The 20,988-nt window shown below is 41.2% G+C and overlaps 1 protein-coding gene across 2 annotated transcripts in view; it reads right to left on the reverse strand.

The window, feature by feature from the left end:
• Window positions 1-16,572: 16,572 nt before the first annotated feature.
• Window positions 16,573-20,988, reverse strand: part of B73 (molybdopterin biosynthesis CNX1 protein / molybdenum cofactor biosynthesis enzyme CNX1 (CNX1)) — a 135,929-nt gene continuing 131,513 nt past the window's right edge. For both annotated transcript variants that reach the window (XM_086780983.1, XM_086780982.1), the window contains 4 exons: window positions 17,857-18,014; window positions 17,633-17,739; window positions 17,433-17,489; window positions 16,573-17,079 (listed from right to left, as the gene is read on the reverse strand). In XM_086780983.1, the coding sequence (XP_086637109.1) occupies window positions 16,828-17,079; window positions 17,433-17,489; window positions 17,633-17,739; window positions 17,857-18,014 (574 nt within the window). In that variant the 3' untranslated portion in view covers window positions 16,573-16,827. The remainder of the gene's footprint in view (window positions 17,080-17,432; window positions 17,490-17,632; window positions 17,740-17,856; window positions 18,015-20,988) is intronic.

A 20,988-nucleotide genomic window follows, 5' to 3' on the forward strand; every position in this document is an offset into this window, starting at 1 on the left:
AAATTTATCTTTATGCATAGGAAAAATTTAAATGATAAAAGAGGAATTCCCATCATATTTGGAATTCAATCATTTAAATGGAAAAAGAGGAATTCTTGGTATATTTAGAATATTGAATATTTTTACTTAATTTAAAGAGGAATTTTAGATAGTATTATTTTATGATAAAAGAGGAATTCCCATGACATTTGGATTGCACTCATGAAATGAGAAAAAAGAAGAATTTTTATGATGTTTAAGGAAAGAAAGATTTGAATTAATTTTTGGTGTCAAAAGATGAATTTTCACCATAATTCCACCTAGGAAATTAAGGTTAAAAAATTAAGTGGTAGAAATATTATCTTTAGATATTTTAATTGGTTAAATCACTAAATTGGTATTTACCCAAAAAAAGATGCTTATCTGAAGGAAATCCTTGTTAGAAATAAACCGAATGAATTTGGTTAGACTACGAGAGAGGGACGGACAGTAAACCTACTTGTACATCTCTTGATCTGAATCAAGCAAAAACTTTGTGACCAATTCGAGTTCAAGATATTCTTTTTTCCCTACTCCAGCTATTTTGACCCTGTTGAGGAAGACGGGAACCGTTTACTCTCAAATTCCCACGTCTTCCTCATGCATATTGGCTTATGTTAGAGGCCATCGGGTCAGTCTAGCTCTTCAAGTGCTGCCCCCCCTCCATGCCTTGCTGACATCTTCTGCCTAAGTGGTCATTGGCTCGAGACGGATGCTGTCCCTAGGGTTATGGTTCTTGCCCGTGACATTGAGCTCTTTGAGGACTATGTTTTGCTTTTCCGGGCCCTTGTGGCCCTTTGAAGCAACGTATGGAGATTGTAGGTAAACCCGATCAGTGCCGAGTTTATCACCAACAGGGCCACTTTTCTCGAGATTGTCCTCGGGCTCGAGGTCGCAGGAGGCCTCGTAGCGTGCTTCTCAGGTGCCACCCCCTTGGTTCCTTCCCATCCTTCAGTCCGCCAGGTGTGGCAAGCTGTCTCTAATGCCCGCACCCCTGATGCAATTGATGGGAAGGCCTCCTCGGATCATGTACAGACAGGTGATGTTTCTTGTCAGAGGGATGTGTCAGCTGCTCTGCTGATACATCTTTGCAGAGAGATGATATCTCAGATCAGTATGATTTTGTTGAGTCCTCTCTACTTGGAGGAGGCGATATGTAGGATGTTCAGCGTAGTGGGGATCATGTATTACAGGATTTTCATCATGATGCCATTGCCCTTGATGCCCCGCAGGGCAAATAGGTTTCTCGTACATATGCAGGTACTGTGCAGGGCCTCAGACAAGGGCATGTTAGTGGACTTTGCCCCGTGGATTTTCCCGTCCTCTAGCATTATGAGATGCGTCCTCAAGCTATGCGCATCGTCTTCTTAGATCGGGGGTCAAACCCTCTTCTCTTCCATGAGAATCATCTCATGGAATGTTCAGGGCCTTGGAGGGCTTCCCACTCGTGTGGTGGTAGGAAGCGCGTTCTGAAGGACCAACTTCGCCCTGCTATTACAGGAGGGTCTATGGATGTACTTTTGTTGCAGGAACACAAATTGGATAGATCTCAGTGTGGCAAAACTGGTAAGATGCTTTCTGGCCACACCTTCTAGTCCTCTCGGCAATTGGGACTAGAGGGGGTGTTTGCATTTCAGTGGGCAGCATCTATTATGCCTCATGTTATTGGACACGGTGTTATCATCCCTGCTAGAGCACAGTGGATCTTGATCATGCGTGAGGGTCAGAAATTGGGAATCTTGAATATCTATGCACGTAACATGAGAGGTGAAAGGGTATTACAAATGTCATTCCCCAGGTTGATCATTGGATAGTGGGAGGAGATTAATATGGTTGAGCAACGTTCGAACAAGAAGGGTGGACGCGAAGGGGGTTTACACCCTTTGGAGCGAACCTCATGGGAGAGGTCCACGCTTTCCTTTTTTGGCAGGGATTGCCGGAGTGAGGATGACTTCCAGAGAGAAGGCCAAATTCCTTATCTTTCTCTTGGCCCATAACCACAGGAGCAGGGATGAGATCATCTTTGCACGTCTGGACAGGTTTTATGTGGATGATTGGTCCTTGGACGACAGAGGAGGCACCATTGCTATTACTCCTGGCACCACCAAATTCGATCATTGCCCCGTCGTTTTGTGTCTCAAGGAGCCTGGGGCTCGCTCGGCCTCTCCCCGTGTCCGTATCCCTAACTCTCTTTATCTAGATGTTGACATCTCCCTTGAGATCAGAGAGATATGGAGATCTTGTGACAGTCTTGATCCTCGTCATAATATTGCGCTAGCCCTTGAGATCAGAGAGATATGGAGATCTTGTGACAGTCTTGATCCTCGTCATAATATTGCGCTAGCTCTTGAGAGGACCAGCCATCATTATCATAGCACTGCCTTGTCCAAGAAGAAGGAGGCTCTGGACAAGGAGAGAGCTATTAGGCGTAGGATTGCTGCTCTTCAGAGGGAACATGAAAAGCATCCACATGCGTCTTGGATTACAGAACTCTTGACCACAGTTAGAGCAGAGCCGCAAATGGCCATGGACAGGAGGGCTCAATTCACCTTTCATGCGAACGAGGCTTTTTGGACTCAGATGGGTGGCAGATGCAACAAAGAGTTTTTTTCAGCACACAGGTCTTCCCATATAGCAGGGATTCTATGAGGTACTTGCAGGATTCACAGGGTGAGGTTCAGATTGAGCCTGATGAGGTGAGGGGTATTGCTTCAGATTTTTATCGATCTTTGTTGACTGCAGAGGTGCCCTCTCCTCAGAGAGATGTGGCACGACAGAAAGTTTGGGAGTGCATGCCCAGGTTCATTACAGATGCTATGTGTTCTTCCCTAGATGCCCCTTTCTCGAAGGATGAATTCCTTCATGCACTGCATGCTCTTTCCAGTGGTTCATGCCCAGGGGATGATGGTCTTTCTCCCGCCTTCTTTATTTATTTTTGGGATCATATTTGTCAGGTATGATGCCTCCATACCTCACGGAGGGGCTGATTCACCTTGTCCCCAAGAGTGGGGACAAGACTGACATCAACCAATGGAGGCCCACCACCCTCCTTGGATCTGCATATAAAATCTTAGCTAAAGCCTTGAGTATAAGGTTGCATCCGATTCTCCAAAGGACTATCCATGATACCCAAAATGGGTTCCTCTAAGGAAGGAGTATATTTGATAACATCTTTTCTTTCTGGGAAGCTGTCGAGTGGGCAAAGTCTAGTCAGCAACCACTTGCCATTCTTTTGCTTGATTTTGAAAAAGCTTATGTGACAGAGTGGATTGGGATTTTTTGGAGGGCACTATGGCACACATGGGGTTTTCCCAAAACTGGATCAGAGCGGTGTCCTGCCTATACAGGGAGGCTCATAGCACTATTTTAGCCAGTGGGGGGTGCGGTGAGCAGTTTCAGATTTCCCGTTCAGTGAGGCAGGGCCGTCCCCTTGCCCCTTTACTGTACCTCATTTTAGCTGAGGCTATGAGCAGGTTTCTTCTTCGGGGTACCCCTGGTGTTGTGGATCTCAGGCTGCCTTTATGCATGGAGGAAGAGTTTTTGGACTCTGAGTTAGTAGATGATACGGCATTGTTCTTGAGGCTTCACATGCTTGTTTATGTGCTTTCCGGACAGCCTTGGAGGCCTTTTGTTTGGCAGCAAGAGCTACTATCAATTGGCATAAGTTAGTTGGTTTTTGGATCAGTGATTCTCCTCTTACAGATTGGGGTACAGATGTTGGTTTTACTTGGATTGAGAGGAGTCTGCGCCGCCAGATACCTTGGTTGTCAGGTGGGCGTTGACATCTCCCCTGCATAACAGTTTGCTCCAGTGCTCTTAAGCATTAAAAGCAAACTTCATCACTCGAGTAGGAGGAAGCTCGACTTGGCCTCTAGAACTTTGGTGGGGTTAACCAAGTTTTGCTAGCCCCACGGCTTGGTTTATCGCTTCGTGCTGGATTTTTCATAAGGGCTACATTGGCTAGCTTCGTCGCCCAAAGGCCGTCATCATTCTTGGTTTGGGGTTTTTTCTGGGACAGGTGTTCCTCTTCAGGTTATGGGTCTCCCCTTGCCTAGGGAGGATGATGTACAGGTCTTTTTTTCTGTACAGGATGGATGGCAACTGGAGAGATGTGACGTGCAAGACCTTATTGAGGGCCCCCAGATTCGTCCAGTCAGAGTTGTTGGCAGGTTAGGGAAGCACGTCTTTGTTGACTCCCCCCAAGGATGATCACAGAGAGTGTTAGCCTTTGGTTGTATGGTGGCTGCCCTATCAGACATTTGCATTGGGACCCCGGTGAGTGGGAGTGGAAGGATGCTTGTTGTAACCCTTTGAAAAGCATGCCTTTTTTTAGTTATACGGTGCGGAATGCCAGACATCTTATCTTGGGACACATTCAGAGTGTCCCTACTCTTAGACCCCATTGGGAATCTTACGGCATTTCGACTGACATTCAGAGGGTATTTTGGCGGAGATTGTGGCATTCTTATAGGAAGCCACAGATTTCCTCCTTTATCTGGGTTTCTCTTCATGGTGGTCTGGCCACCAATCAGTGGAGGTCTATTACTGGTGCTTGCCCAGCATGCCCTAGATGTGTAGGAGTTTCGGAGTCAGTTTACCATTGTTTATGGGAATGCATGGAAGCACAGAGGGTTTGGTCTGCGATTGCACACCTCTTTGGTAGGATTAAGAGGGATGCTATCATTTCTTTTGGCTCTATCATTTGGTTGACATAGTCTGGGCCTCAGCTGCCCTACTGAGATTGGAGGGGACTGACAGGATCTTGGCCATTATGGTTAGGCAAGGAGTTGCTCGGCAGTGTTGTCTTCAGGATTTGCCACTTTCACATTTGTCCCTCCGGCACAGAGGTTAGACAGCTCTTGGGAGATTATTGCTAGCATCTCAGCCTAGAAGATAAGGCTAGATGCACCGAGGCCATTGAGGGTACTCCTGTTCTTGTTTCTCAGTGTCTTTGCAGAATTTGGAGTGATATTATTCACACCACTATGGCTAGGCGGCCGGAATCCAGGGATCTTCGAGGGCTGCGGAGAGGAAGCGTGGCCAGTTTAATGAGAGAGTGGGACATTGATATCTTTTTCACATCCTCTCATTCGGGACCCTATTGGGCAGCACAGGGCTCCTTATTGGTTGAGATCTCCACCTTGCTTGGTGTGAAATCTCCATTTTGTAAAAAAAATTTCATACTTAATAGAAGTCTCCTTTCTGGAAAAAAAAAATAAAAAAATTGGTGCATGTGTATATGCAACTACAAGAATGTAAAGAGGGCTAACTACAAGAATGTAAAGAGGGCTAAGTAAATGTAGTTACATAATAGTTTAGTAGTAGAGCATTATATATCTAGCAAAATATTCATAAGAGTGAGAAAGAAGTTCTTCCAGTTGGGTATAAAGGTATATGCTACTAGGTGGGGTGGGCATGACACCTTCTGCATTCTTGCCCTCTACTTGGTATCCACCTTCCCATAATGAATAGACCTCCTCATCTGTGGGGTTAGTTGCCATAGCAACTAGCCATATCTTGGGTGGTGGATTGGGCTTTGGGCCTATGTTGGTGTCCACAATATAGCAATAAAGCATATGATCAGGGAAAAACCACATCCATTGTCTGATGAGACCATTAGAGTGCTTGCGATAGCCTTCAAATGATGATGTAGACACACCTTTTGTAGATATGGCTATGTATTGCCCACAACTCTTACCACCACAAGGCATGCCGCTGCATGTGCCAATGCATGTCCTTCAGATTGCCCACATTGTTTCATTCACCTTGTGCTCAATCACATTAAGCTCTGTGACTTTCGCTGTTCTTTGAGGGAGTATTGGTTGTATCATGCTCCTTAAAAATGATCTTCATTGGTTAGGATATGATGAGGGTACAAGAATTAGCTAAGGCCTTCGATCTGAAAAGGTATATGGAATATTACTTTCTCGAATACTAATTTCATCATTAGTGGTGGGCGGTGGTCAATTGGGACACATTATGGATATGCGGGCGGTGAGCCGTGTCAATGTAGCATAGTCGCCTACATCTTAGACACATCCAATGCACTACCTGCAGCATTATAAATGGACATAGTTGGAACAAGCTAAGGCATCCAATGCTTGTGAGTATATATTCCCTATACTCTTAGTACGTCCTCTATCCAGAGTCTGTCTAGATTGCCATCGAAGATACTCTCAGTACGTCCTCCATCTAGAGTCTGTCTAGATCGCCATCTAAGCTCTACACTAGAGCGTACGAGTGGACATCACCATCATATTGTACCTATCTCTTGTTTGGTATAATCATAATTTTAAAATTCTCTCCATTCTCTCTATTGCATTGTCTAGTGTACATTCTTTTGTTGTATCTCTTTTCGATGTGTCATATTCTTATGAATCTCACACTATTATCACATTTTGGATGTTAAAGACTCAACAACTAAAAAGAGATTCTAAGAAGTAAATTTAATTGAATTAATTATTAATGAAATATTTTTTTTATCATCATGAAAAATTTATCTTTCATCTCTTAAATACTATGTAAGGTTTAGGAGAAATTTATAATGGGTCGAGATCATTCTTTTGTTACATGTAGGAACCTATTTTGTAAATTCATATTGGATGTACCTCTACTTATGGTGATTTATCAATTATATTTAAGGTTATTTTTTATCATTTTAATAATTTTCTAAGGTTTGCCACATTCATGAAGACATGCCTGAAAGGAGAAATGCTAAAATACCACTCCCATTCACAAGATATGAATGTTTTGGTAAACCCTTGAAAGACATATTTATGTGTCTTCTTGCTGAGCTACCACACTAGTATTCACACTTTCTTATACATGATATGAAATATTCCAACCACAAGTAGTGTTGGTGCATTCTCAATACATCTTCAATATAACTTCAATTACTTAATTGACCATTTCCATTTGTCTATCAATTATAAGGTGACAAGTGGTGCACATATTCAAGTCATGCATCTGCAATAGTTATCAACATAGAGATGACCACTAGCATGACCCCTCTATCAGTCTTTCTCACATAAAGTGAGAAATGAGCATTGGATATCTAAAATCCAATAGTTACAAGATACTCCCCTACCTTTCTCTAGGTGCCTGTATCAAGCCATATAAGGCTTTATGCCACTTGCAAACAAAATGTGGGTATGTATGATCCTCATATCCCGGTGGGCTACACCATGTAGACTTTCTCCCTATAAGTCATCATGTAAAAATACCTTCTTTACATCCACCATGTAGACTTCCTCCTATAAGTCACTATGTAAAATGCATTCTTTACATCATCCATCCGATGTAAAGACCATCCCTTAACTCTTGCCATAGGATAAATGTTTGCTCTCACGGTTGCCATCTTAGTAACAAGGTTAAATGTATCCTCATATTTGATGCCATATGTCTGTGTATATCCCTTGGCAAACCAATATTGCCTTGTAACTACTAACAGAACCATCTGAATTATGCGTCACTTTGTAGACCCATTTACATCAATTACCTCATTTTCCTTAAGAAAAGGCACCAAATTCCATGTCTCATTAGCATCTAATGCAGCCATATTTTCATCCATAACATCTTCCCAATGATTATGTCAAGTTTCTTTTGAAAGTCTTATATAGATTTGACCATATATGCATAATGATGGGTTTTCATCATATCTCAACATGTCCACTAGATATCTAACTCTAGTAGACCTATGTGTACACCTGGGTCACTGTCAAGTGTTGTCAATACTACTTTGGATCTTTGTACTCCGGGTATAATAATAAATCTCAAACTCCTCATCATGGCTCTATTTTGAGCCACTATCTCCATCAACAAAGGAGTGACCTACTAAAATATCATGCATTATAAAAGGAAAATTTACCTTTTCTTTTCCCTTACGTAATACATGTGAACTTGCTAAATTTTCAGTACTTGTAGTACCACCAATTGACACAACAAAACATCTAACATTTAACCTTAACCTGCCTACTCAGGGTCTCACAATAGACCCACTACTAGAGGACTCTTCTAGTCTACTAAGTGTCTATGATTACTACTCAGCATTTTGAGCACCCATCTAATTCTTTGCTTTAGTCTCTATATAATCCTTCACTAGTGTATACCAGCTACTCATCTCATCAACAAACACAAAATCCTTGCTCGCTTGTATCTCATGCGTAGTGGGGTTATAACATCTATAATCTTTTTTCTTAAGAGAATAACGAATACACATTTTCTGACATGGGATATACCTCACTTCTTACATCATCTAGTACATGTACATAAGAAATGCACCCAAACACTTTCAAGTGCATCAAATCTATTTTTTTTCCAACAAACTTTTATTTTGGCATCATGCTATGGATTGCTACTGTGGGCATCCTATTCATAATATAAATTGTAGTTGATATTACTTCAGCTTGAAGATAATGAGGCATCCCTTTAATGCACAGGGAACTTCTTCAATATGCATGTTTTTTCTTTTTGCAATCCTATTTTGCTATGGGATGTACCTGCATAAAAATTACCTCTTTATCACATGCTGTCTCAAATAGTCATATCACTGAATTCCTTGGAGAAATATTCTCCCCCACCATCTACCCGCAGGCAATTTATGTGCATGCCTTTGTCTTTCTCTACCATAGCTTTGAAGCTCTAAAGTGAGTAAACACTTCACCTTTCTCTTTCATGAAAAGTTATCAATGAAAAATGCATAATAATGATATCTCTTATTGACACCTTTGTTAGTCTCTAAATATAACCATATCCAAGATCTTTGAGTTATGTGCTTATTATGAAGAAGTACATGCTTATCCTACTTGCCTAATTGGCACACTTCACATAATCTATGCATTCCATCCACTTTGAATTTTGGCAAACATGTAACAATACTTTGGGTTTGCATATTATTCACATGCTGAATATTGATATGTCCAATGTGTTTAAATATTAATGTCTACAATCACGTGTGTACCATGTGCAATCACGCGTACCATGCATTTATGCCAAATATCAATGTCTACCATACTAGACCCGTACCATATGTGTAAATATTACGACATTCGCTTTAGGCATGATTACATCCCCAATGTAAACATTATGCAAACTCTATTTTCCTTTGCAACCAAGCCGCATTATTGAAATCCTCCACATAGCATCTATGAGGATTAAACCTCACTTGTAGATCGTGCTGAATCATTTGACTAACAAAAACTAGGTTCTTTGTTATGTTTGGGACATGAAGCACATCAGTAAAGTACTTCATTTTTTCCTCCTACATAGACAATGAAACATCACTAACATGAACAATAGGGTGTGTTGTATTATCACCAGTTTCTACATAACCTGGGTCTTCCAAATCCCTTAATTCTCTGAACCACTCACCATGGCTAGTCATGTGGTTAGATGCACCAATACCATAAATCACCTGAGTTTGATGCAATTGTAGTCCTGAAACTAAGCATATACTATAGCTACAAATACCATAAATCACCTCAATTTGATGCATTCGTAGTTGTGGAACTAAGCATATACTATAGCTACTCACTTCTATCTTTAGCATACACTATATCACAAATAGCTAATTACTTCTATATTTAGTGTGTTCACTTGACAATGCATAATTCTCTCATATCAACTTCTTACTTTTTATGTCATTCATCTTTTTATAGTAGTCTTTTGTTATATGCCTTGGTTGGCCACCACCCACAATAATAGCACTCTATGCTACTTTCACTCTGATATCTTTACCATCCACCTCGGCTTCCCTGGTTCCTTCTGCCTCTAAAGTGGCATGTTTGACATGTTTGTGAATTGGAATTGTTGTTGTCCATGATTCTTGTTTCTATATTAGCTTGTACATCGGCCTCTAAACAAAAATTTTTCTTACCTCTACATGTGTTACAGTGAAAGGCCTACTCCTACATCTTATTGGATGATAATTTACTCCTCATATTCACTAATCAAAAGGTCTCTGAGTTCTTGAATGTTTGGAAAATTTTCTCGAGTTTAGATTGACGTCCTAAACTGATCATAGTCTTTTTGAAGTCCATTCAAAGTAACCGACACCAAATCATTACAATCAATTGTTGCTCTAACAAAGAGACAAGGACATCTGGAAGTAACCGACACCAAGTCATTATAATCAATTGTTGCTCCAATAGAGAGACAAGGACATCTACAAGCCCTTTAATTAATCTTCAATGAGTAATCATTGATACACACCTTATTCCTTTGCATATTATGTAGCTCTTGCTTTAATTACATCTTTCTAACGTTGGTATTTGTGCTATATAACTTAACCAAGGTATTCTACGCATCTTTAAGTGTTGTTGCATCATGTATATGGCCAATCACAGAATCTAACACACTAATAGAGAGCCAATACATAACTTTGCTCGTCCTCTCATGACATGCCTTAAAGGCATGTTACCTATTGTGGAGTAGGATTCTTGTGAGGGAACTCTGGCTCCTTCTTATCACCTATAATAAACTCCTAATATCTTTTTTCCATGAGGAAGTTTGTCATCCTGAACTTCCATGCTTGGAACTTATTCTTATCCAGCTTCTCGATCACAATATGGAATAAACTGTCAAATATTATTACCTCTAGTAACTTTTACTGTACAAAAAATATGGTATTATGTACCAAACAAAACTTCCAGTAACTTTTTCACTCTCATCAATCTTGCAATCTTCAATAATCTGTCTGAGAGTTACATGCACAATTACAAGCACTATAGTAAACTTGTTATGCAACCACTTTACGCAAAACTACAACAAACTTGTTATGCAACCACTTTATGCAAAACTACAACAAACTTGTTATGCAACCACTTTATGTGAACTAACCATAACAAAATACATATTACATACATGAATAGGTCCCAAAATCTCTGTAGGCACTTCAAATCAACCATTATGTACAATGGACTGTGCAAAATATGCACAAAAACATTGCACAATAAAAAATTATCACTGGGAACACTTTTGCAAAGTATTTGTGAAAACATTGCAGAGACTACGTTTTCGACTCTAGATACCCAAAATAACATGCTTTTTCTTCACCGAAGAGGGATTTCCAAGATATGAAAATGCCGATATAACTTTGTAGGAAAAAAGTTACCTTTGAGAGTTCTATGCTAACCACCAATCAGGCCACAAGACACACTAGGATTGTGTAGATAGATCCAAGCCCAAAACAAAGAACAATATAAATGTCGAAGTATTTATGATATGATTGAGTGTATTAGATGGCAAAAAATCCACAAAGTTCAACCAAGCCAAGATATAGACTAAAAAGTTAAACGACATTGTGTTGTCAATGTCACAAATAGCATAGTTAAGCTAAGTTAACATAAAAAGTGGCATAGCCATTCACTTCCCACAACATAAATAAAAACTGAATAACTTAGAAAACAATCAAGCCACAAGGCACACTAGGATTGTGTAGATAGAACCAAGCCCAAAATGAAGAACAATATAAAGGCTAAAGTATACATGGTATGATTAAGTGTGTTAGATGTTAAAAATCGTAGAGTTACACCAATCCAAGCTATAAACTACAAATTAGAAGCTAAACAACATTGTGTTGTCAATGTCACAAATACTATAGTTAAGCCAAGTTAACATACAAAGTGGCATAGCCATTCACTTCCCACAACATAAAGGAAAATTGAATAACCAAGAAAACCTTCCTAGTTTTTACACCTACAATTGAGTATACAAGTCAAAACCGACTTCAGAGGGAAAAGGGTAGGCTAATATGAATGAACCAATGATGTCACTACCATTGAACCACAACCAAAATGCGAGGAGTCATAACTGTTACTTGCCACCATCCAACAACACAAGATTGTTGTGAAAGTTGGGAAGGCAAGTGTCTACATTCTTATTATCAAGGTCACACATTTAACATTGTGATTTGCATAGTACCAACCATTTGTTTAAACATATTAATATAGTTACATATAGATAAAGGTAAGAACAAGACATACAACTAGAGGTAACCACCTTTGCCACAAGATATTCAAATGGGAAGAGCAATATATACATAATATTTTTCAAGATTAGATGCGTTAAAGAAAGAAAATATGTTATCACATACGATCCTAACTACAAGAACAAGATTAGATGCATTAAAGAAAGCAAATATGTTATCGCATACCATCTTAACTATAGGAACAAGATTACCTAGCCAGAAAGTCATGCATGTAGCATAAACCTTGCAAAAAACAAGGCATAGGTCATGTGCTCTAGAGTCAAGCCGAAGTCTTAGTACATCTTTTGTAACTAGCAAGGGCTAGCAATGAATAATTATTTGAAGTAATTAACCAAAGGCAATCATCACCATCTACACATGGCCATCACAAAAGCTTGAAAAATTTGAATATCCGACCCAATTACTAACATGTTTAACAAGCACTCAACAAGTGATTATGTTCAACGGGTATATCATTACGAAAAAGGCTATCCAGGACTTCAAGAAAAAAGCATGTATAAAGCACTATAGAGCTAAGTAGATGGCAAAGAGCTTGCATAATGTATGCTTGCATGTAAGCATAGCTTCATGTCATTTCTGGCATAGAGCAAAGCATAAAAAGCTCTTGATATTAGAACACATAGCGTTCTCCTTTTCACGAGTTTAGGGGACACATTTTGTGTTACGAGATTACGGCGCACATTTTGTGTCATGTAAACCCTGGCTCATAAAACAAAACAAAGCAACAAGGGCTTCATAAAGGAGCTATTAAAATGTTAAAAACAAACAAGTAATAATCTTGCAAAGAGGAGAGTCATTATTATATTAAGGACAAAGGTCTTTTTCTAATGAAAGTGAAAAACCCAATAAAGGACCTTAAAAGGGTAGCTTGGCCATAGGGGCAAGAAGTGCAGGTGTCTCACATCCGTCCCATGGCATGTGAGGAAATCCTGCAGTGCAAAAAGTCCCGCTTTTTGGGAGGAAGAGCAGGCATGGCATGTGTATCAGAGGCCGACTCTGTAGGAGGGAAAACTAGGTATGGCCGGGCAAGGAGAGGAGAGGGGATTACTTGAGAACAAAACAGTACTAGTACAGGCACTTCACTGGTCTTGCTAGTGAAGATCACCATTATCTAATCTACCCCTTTGCACAAGAAACTTGAGTCCACTGTTGAGTATTTAGGGAATACCACGCATGTTATAAATTCTGTTGGTGGAGGTACTTGGCCACACCATTGCAAAATCTGAGACAATACCACGCGTGTTATCAAGGCAAGAACTAAATAGAGTCATCCATATACAACTAGAGACACTCCCATCACGGATGAGCCCCTATTGTGAGTTTTCTAGAGCTCGGGTTAGCCGAGAATGCACTGGTTATGGGGAATCGAAGAGATCCATGGTGGGTGCTATAGTAGAGAGAGAGAGAGAGAGAGAGAGAGAGAGAGAGAGAGAGAGAGCAAAGAGATATGATAAGATTCAAGAGAGATGATTTACACGACTCAAATAGGATTGATTAGATGTTGTGATCATGATTCATTGAGTATAAGGCCTCTTTGTAGGAATAGAGTCTTATCTTTGACCAGATCAAAACACACACACACACACACAAAAACTAATGACATGTGGCACACCTATCGTATCCACCGATTAGAGGTGATTCATACACACACAAACATATAAACATAAGTAAGGGCTATTTCACACACATGAAGCTCTGATTACCCAACAAACCCCCCTTTGCAGCAAAGGTGGAACGACTAATGAGAGCAATTGCATCCAATGAACCTAAGCTACGGAATGAATGAATGATTCCACGCTCAACCACAATGATGATACTTATGACAAGTATAATGACCATGTGGACATGACAATGATGGTTTACAATGTTGGACCCTTCCAAGGTATGATGACCATGTATGCTAGCCATGATGGTTTACAATGTTGTGTAAAGCTCATGTATGTGTAGAAAATGTTAAGGACGCAATCATAATCAATAAAGTTGGCCACAATAGAGTCTGCTTTTTTTTTTTTGTACTTTCTCATCTTCTTCTTTATCTTCTGCAAAGTAAACCTTTTGTTTGCAAAACATCCCTTTTCAATATGGCGTGGTTTTCCACAAAAATCACACTTTAATGCTCCTTTGCCTTTGAAGTTGCCCTTTGTTGATAAAGATCCCTTGTAGTTCTTGGTGTAGTAGGCCCCTTCATTGTCATGGGAGACCCCTTGTGCTTGTCTTTTCTTTACCTTTTTCTCCTCTTCTAATGTTGAAGATTCGACATCCACCAATTTGAGAGAGAAGATTTGAGAGGGTTGTGACAAGATTGCCATAATCTTCATGTGGTAGACTTTTTAGAAGTATAGCAATGACTGTATCTTCTCATGTAGGCATCTTGATGCTTGAAGTTGGCTTAGTGTGCTTTGTATATAATTTAGATGAGCTGGAACAAAACCATCAGGTTTCATCTTTAAGTCAAAGAAACTTATGAGACGACTAATTTTAGAATTCTTTGCATTTGCTCCAAACAACTTATTAAGTTCTTCCCGAGCTTTCATTGGATGTATCAAACCCATCTATGTGATGAATAAAGTTATCACTCAAGTCCAAAGCAGTCGTTGCGAATGTGTTTTCATCACATACCTCACGATCCCTTGTGGTTGGCTTTTTTTTCATTTCCATTGGCTATATTTGAGAGTCCTTTTTTCATTAGAATGAATTTGATTTTTGTATGCCAAGTATGGAATAATTTGTCATCAAATTTGTCAAGATTGCCCATGATTGAGGATAGGTCTTACTCTTGGTTTACATCTAAGAGTAGGGTCTAAATCCTTTACAAAGTTTTTAGCTCCCTCGTGGTGAAAACTTGAAGTGATGCATTCATGTAAATTGCCTTGTATAGCTCAAGGCAAGTATATTATGAAGGAAGTATGCACGACATATGAACACCTCCCATTGCCCAATGAAAGCTCCCGTGCAGAGGCTTTGTCGGGAGACAATGTTGCAGGGCTGAGGCTCAGGACACGAGCAGCAGCAAGAAGTGGGTCGCCAAGAAGAGACAGCGAATGGGAGCGATGGCGGAAAGGGAGGCCTGACTGTTTGTTGCTGGTAGTTGCAAGCTTGGAGGGCGACGGAGGGTAGAGGCACAGAAGCCGGGCTTGCTTGCTCTTGCTACGTGGGAGGGGATGAGAGTGGTGTCGGCTGTATTGCAGCGGCAAGAACGATGGTGTTGCTGGAGCTAGTGAGCCCGTGGAGCGCCGCCTCCTTTGATGCTGCCTTCAATGCCAGCCATCTTCAGCACTACGTCTTCTCCACCTAGGTGCTCAAAACAAAGCAACAAGCTCTGATACCAACTCTGAGCTTTCTCGAGTTGGCGCTAGCAGAGAACGCACTGGTTATGGGGGATCCATGGTGGGTGCTATAGTAGAGAGAGAGAGAGACAGAGAGAGAGGGGTATTAACATCGGTAGAATGCAACAAGAGGGCATATACGACTAACGATAGGACTTGAGTCGAGGGGTATTAACATCGGTAGAATGCAACACGAGGGCATATACGACCAATGATAGGACTTGAACGACTCAAATAGAGAGATGATAAGATTAAAGAGAGACGATTTGCACGACTCAAATAGGATTGATTAGATGTTGTGATCATGATTCATCCAGTACAATGCCTTTTTGTAGGCACCGAGCCTTATCTTTGACTAGATCAAATCTCACACACACACACAAACTAATGACCTGTGGCACACCTATCTTATCCACCGATAAGAGTTGATTCATACGCACACAAACATATAAACATAAGGGCAGGCTATTTCACACACATGAAGCTCTGATTACCCAACACCTATACTGAGATCAATTGACAAGAAACGAATTTATCCAAATGCCATGACACCCAAAGATTCATGCTTGGCATATCCATGGGCAAATCACATTAGTTCCACATTGAGGTAGGGAGAGAGGTGCATCCATACGTGAAAGCACTCCGCCACATGCAATGGATATAGAAAGCCTGTATATCGCTATAGATGCAGAGGCTACACTTCACCAGCTAGACCTCAGATGTGCACTCTTTTATCACACCACATGCTCCAGCCATTCCACATGCTTCATATGGCTGTTTTGTCTAGGTAGCTAGTTGGTTTATTTTTCTTTTTTTTGCTTCTTTCCATGATATAGTTATTGTGTGCCATCCTTTTGTAGCATCACCAAAGGTCAATACTAGTGTTACACTTAAGAAATAAAGCGTAGCATAGGCACATACATGAAGGTTGGTTATGTGACTACTCTGCCCATCTTGGCTACCTGTAGGAAACTACTAGTTTTGGCTTTCAACTCATGCTACTCAGTGCAATTTGACACATCTCTGTGATTGCTCGGAGAACAATAAAAGTAACTTTGACAGCAACAGGAGTAAATTACACTCAGATATCTAGAATTTGTGATCCTCCTTCCTTGATCATCATGACACTGTGATCCCCTTTTGGTTTAAGCAGTTCTGAACAGTGCTAGAAATCCAAACCAAAAAACCCCAAAAAAAACAAAAACAAAAAAGAGGAAATGTCCTTTTCTTCACTAGTCCCATGTATCAACCGGTTTTATATATATATATAAATCATGAATTCTTAGACTTAAGACTTCCAAGGCAAGTTGAAATCCAATGGATTTCATTCCCATCTTATCAATGATTCTCATAGACAATCTGCCACTCAAAAGACCTTTTGCACCCAAAATTAAGATCACTGCATATTATTAACAAGCACACAAAGAAACCCTCTGCAGAAATTCTCCCAAATAATGAAGAGGCCCCTAACCACATGCAAAAATTCCTGTGAGTGATCTAATGTGAGCAAGAGCAGCCCCGCTCCCTTGAAGAATCATTCCCCTCTTGTGGACCTTGTGAAGCTGCTGCTGCTGCTCTGTAGCTCGCATCCCAAACATCGAGAGCACCTGCCGACATAAGGTGAGGTACATGTAAAGGGTGTTTCTCTCTCTTGTCACCTTTGAGCTGCTTCAATGCATGTGGCAGAGCTGGCATCAGTGCTTCCAAGCATTCTGCTACGGCATTTGGGTTTCCAGGCATGTTTACTATCTGTTGACACGAGAGAGAGAGCTTTTCTCAAATCATAAAGAACTCCATTTTGCTACTGTATATGAGCAACATGCCACCCTGGAACACACTATATTGTGATGGATACTACATTTCCCCCACCGACGTACGCGCACACATGCACGCACACAATCAGTCTGCTAATTTGAGATTACCTGTTCCGCCAAATAAGCTGGTTCTGTAATTCTTCCTCACTCACCCACCAATCCACACCCACACGGATGCCCCCACCCATACATGCAAGCAATTTTGCTACTTTGACATGGCCTGTGTGCCCTTACTGAGCTTGTTTTTTAATAATTCCACATTTTTCTGTGCAGTTTTCTTGTGCTTACCAAAGTAGAACAACGGATGCCTGCAACGGCGCGTGATAACACTGCAGTTGGTGTTACCTGTATTGGCACATAGGACACACGTTAATAAATCAGGTATCAAACTAGTGATGCAATTGCAAACGTGTGTGAGCATTCCAAGCAGAAGTCAGCCTTTACTTGTGAAACAATATACAGTCTCTACTAATTTTAGAGTTTCACACCTTCAGGCTCTCTAGCAGCATGACCTGTACAAGACTAGGTGCCTCTTTATGCAGTAATGGTCTTGTTGCCTCCGGAGTAATGTCACGTTGTGTAAACCCTGTTCCACCTGCAGTGGAACAATTACCTTTTGCTAATTATGTGCTAAAACTGATGATTAGTTAGGATTGGGGGAGACTTGCAAGCACCAATACATTCCAAAACTTTCAAGTGTTAGGACACTGACCGGTTGTAATGATGAGCTGAACTTTGTCTTGATCACTCCACTTCTTCAGGATCTGCTGAATCTCAAAAGCGTCATCATGCACTACAGCTGTAGCAAATACGCTCGCTCCCCCAAGCCTCTCTGAATACTTTTTTATCACCTCTACTGCCCTTGGTCCACTACACAAAGATAAGCAGCTGAGAGCAAACATTAATACCATGTGAAAGTTCCAGTGTTTTCCAGAAAGAAAATATAATCACATATAATCACACCACTGACTGTATCCTGATACAGGCAAGTTTCTCCTTAAAAAGGAGATTTTCTATCAAACATAATAAAATATACAAGAATCAAAAGTCATCCAAAACATACGGACGTCAATAAATGGCATCATTGCTACCGAAGATAGTGATGCAAAACTATCCCTGTAGAAGACTGTGAGAGGAAAGTGTGTTTATCCCAAGACTAATAGGCTGACCTCCGCCAACCTTGAGGGACCATGGCTCCTCAGATACCAGATAGAGTACAATATTGATCCTGATTTTTAACTCCTATGATCCTTAACTGTGTATGATTAAGTACACGTTCACTCCTATAGGACCCCTGAATCATCAGTCGTCTTGTATATTAAATGTTTTGAAGTACTTGTAACCCCAATGCATCTAGATGATCCCATCACTGTGAGAAACTGATCTCCATATGAGCTCATTCTGAGAATGGAAGTGTCTCTGGCTGTATCCATGTCTTAAGGATGAATATCTGCCAAAAGCTCTCTCTTATGAATCTATTCGATTTCTGACTCGATAATACATGGGGCTGCCCAAAATACTGAAACAGCAGCAAAGCGTTTGTAGAGAGACCATGTGCTCTCATCCAACTCATTGCTCCCATGTACCAACAATTTTAACCCCTTGTGGTGTTAGATCCATGAAAACACAATTAGCCAAGAGAGCTGTTTTCTGCCCTCAATTGGGGTAATAATGAGGCATCTAAATGGAGAGGCAAACTTTGCTAGAACAATGTAGTGAGGGATGAAGGGTATTCTGCCTTTGAGTCATAAAAGCATCATGAATTATAAAACCTCTATCGAATTCCAATCAGGTGAAACAACCGTGCTCAATACATGGCTTCTGGCCTAACTAATGGGTGGGACTTTATTTGGACATGCTTGTGCTTGGAGAATCGCCTCTCCAACTGTCACCTCTCTTGATGGTTTCATGAGGACTTTTGGGCCTAAGAATATCACTCCTAGGTATGTGTATTCCCACGTTCTGGCCTTCTCACAAAGCAACAATACAACTTTGTCATCAATGTTTTGCTTCCTTGTCGATACGATATTGTCCATTATGAAATGATCTCACTGACGGCCTGTCAGGCGCATGGTACAGATTCCCTGCAGCTCTGCTGAGATGTGCCTCCATTAGTGACACAAGTATCTTGGCCATGACATGGCCAACCATGATAATTGGGTGGTTTTGTGGGTTAACTGGGTCTTCCTTGACCACGTTTCACGAAGGCTGGACTCGATCAAAAGCTCAGGTAGGACTGGAGTGAGGGTCTTACAACCATGGGTAAACAATTTAGAAGATAAACAAACTAAGAACATACAAAATTCATTAGTTGACATTTATCAGTGATATTCTAATATCCACAACCTAAATTTTATTAACGCAATAGTACACCATCATGTCGCAAACCCTCAGAACAATTTGACTTTTCTAAATTAAGAAAATGAAATGCCATTGCAGAAAACGAATGGCAACTAAAACAAGTTTTGTCGATTTTTTTTTAATTTTGATCTTCTATTAAGTAGTGTCCCACATCTCTTGCAAAGCCGATGTTATCTCAGCCCCAATCTCATCCCAAAAAGTAGTGAAAAAAACAGGGGAGAGGCCATCCTCCCCTGGACACTTACCATGAGGTAAGGCATGAAGAGCATGACTGAACTCCTGCATAGAAAAAGGGGCATCTAGAGCGGCACACATCTCCTCGGTGATCAAATGTGGCAATGCATTCCAAACCTTACTCTGTGCACTGTGTCTCAGATCAGAATGCGGCTCAGCACTAAGAAGCTGGCAATAGAAATCGGTGGCAATCTGTCTAACCATGAGTATGAGTGAAGAGTGCCATGTGAATCCTGCAACTACCTGACACTATCTCTGGCATGAGATGGGCCATGAGAAGCAAAGAAATGTTTGTTACATCTGCCACCAATCTGTGTTCGAAAGGATTCCTGGGCATGGAAACGATACTCCGCACGCTGCTCAAGAGAGTGATGAAGTTATGCTCTAATAGTACATAAAGAATCTGCAACCCATTGAGCATGAGGATGTTTCTCGTGCTCTTTCTGCAAGGCAACCAATCTACGTCTAATAGCCCTTTCTAAGTCCAAGGCCTCTTGCCTCTTAGACAGGGCACATGTGTGATAAAAGTCACTAATATCATAGAGAGCAAAGCCAGGCTTTGAGAGGCCTGTAAGAAGTCATGAGATCTCCAAATATCAAGCATACGACGCAATAGTTCTGCATCTGAAAACAAATGATCAGGGATGCGTACATGGGGTGCTGATCCATGGCAATTCGGGTCTCTAATACACAAAACCACTGGGCAATGGAGATAACTAGTGGGTTTCTCGCTCGCTGAAGCCTTCGCCCTCACCCTGCTCGAGCTGCCGCCTGCTCGCACCCCCCCTTCCCTCACTCGCGACCTAGCCTCTCCCCGCCTGCTCCCACCCCCCCTCCCCGCCCTCGCGACCTAGCCTCTCTCCGCCTGCTCGCACCCCCCCCTCCGCGCCCCTGTGTGTCTCGCGTCCTCCACCCTCCCTCTTCTCGCCCGTCGCCCCCCTGCCCGCCTGTTTCATTCGCGCCCCCCGCTCCCCCCCTTCCTCCGCGTCCCGCCCCCTTGCCTGCCCCCGCCCTCCCCCCCCCTTGCGCGCTTTCCCCGCCCCCCCTTTCGTTCCCCGTTACCCATTTATCATATTTGATTTTCATGCATAGAGGTATACATAAAAGATTATTATTTTATTGTAAAAGTGTTACTTTTATCATATTTGATTTTCATGCATAGAGGTATGCATAAAAGATTATTATTTTATTGTAAAAGTGTTACTTTTATCATATTTGATTTTCATGCATAGAGGTATGCATAAAAGAT

The sequence above is a fragment of the Cibotium barometz genome, chromosome 42, assembly GCF_041138505.1.
Source record: "Cibotium barometz isolate CiBa-2024 chromosome 42, ASM4113850v1, whole genome shotgun sequence".
In the NCBI taxonomy this organism is placed as follows: Eukaryota; Viridiplantae; Streptophyta; class Polypodiopsida; order Cyatheales; family Cibotiaceae; genus Cibotium; species Cibotium barometz.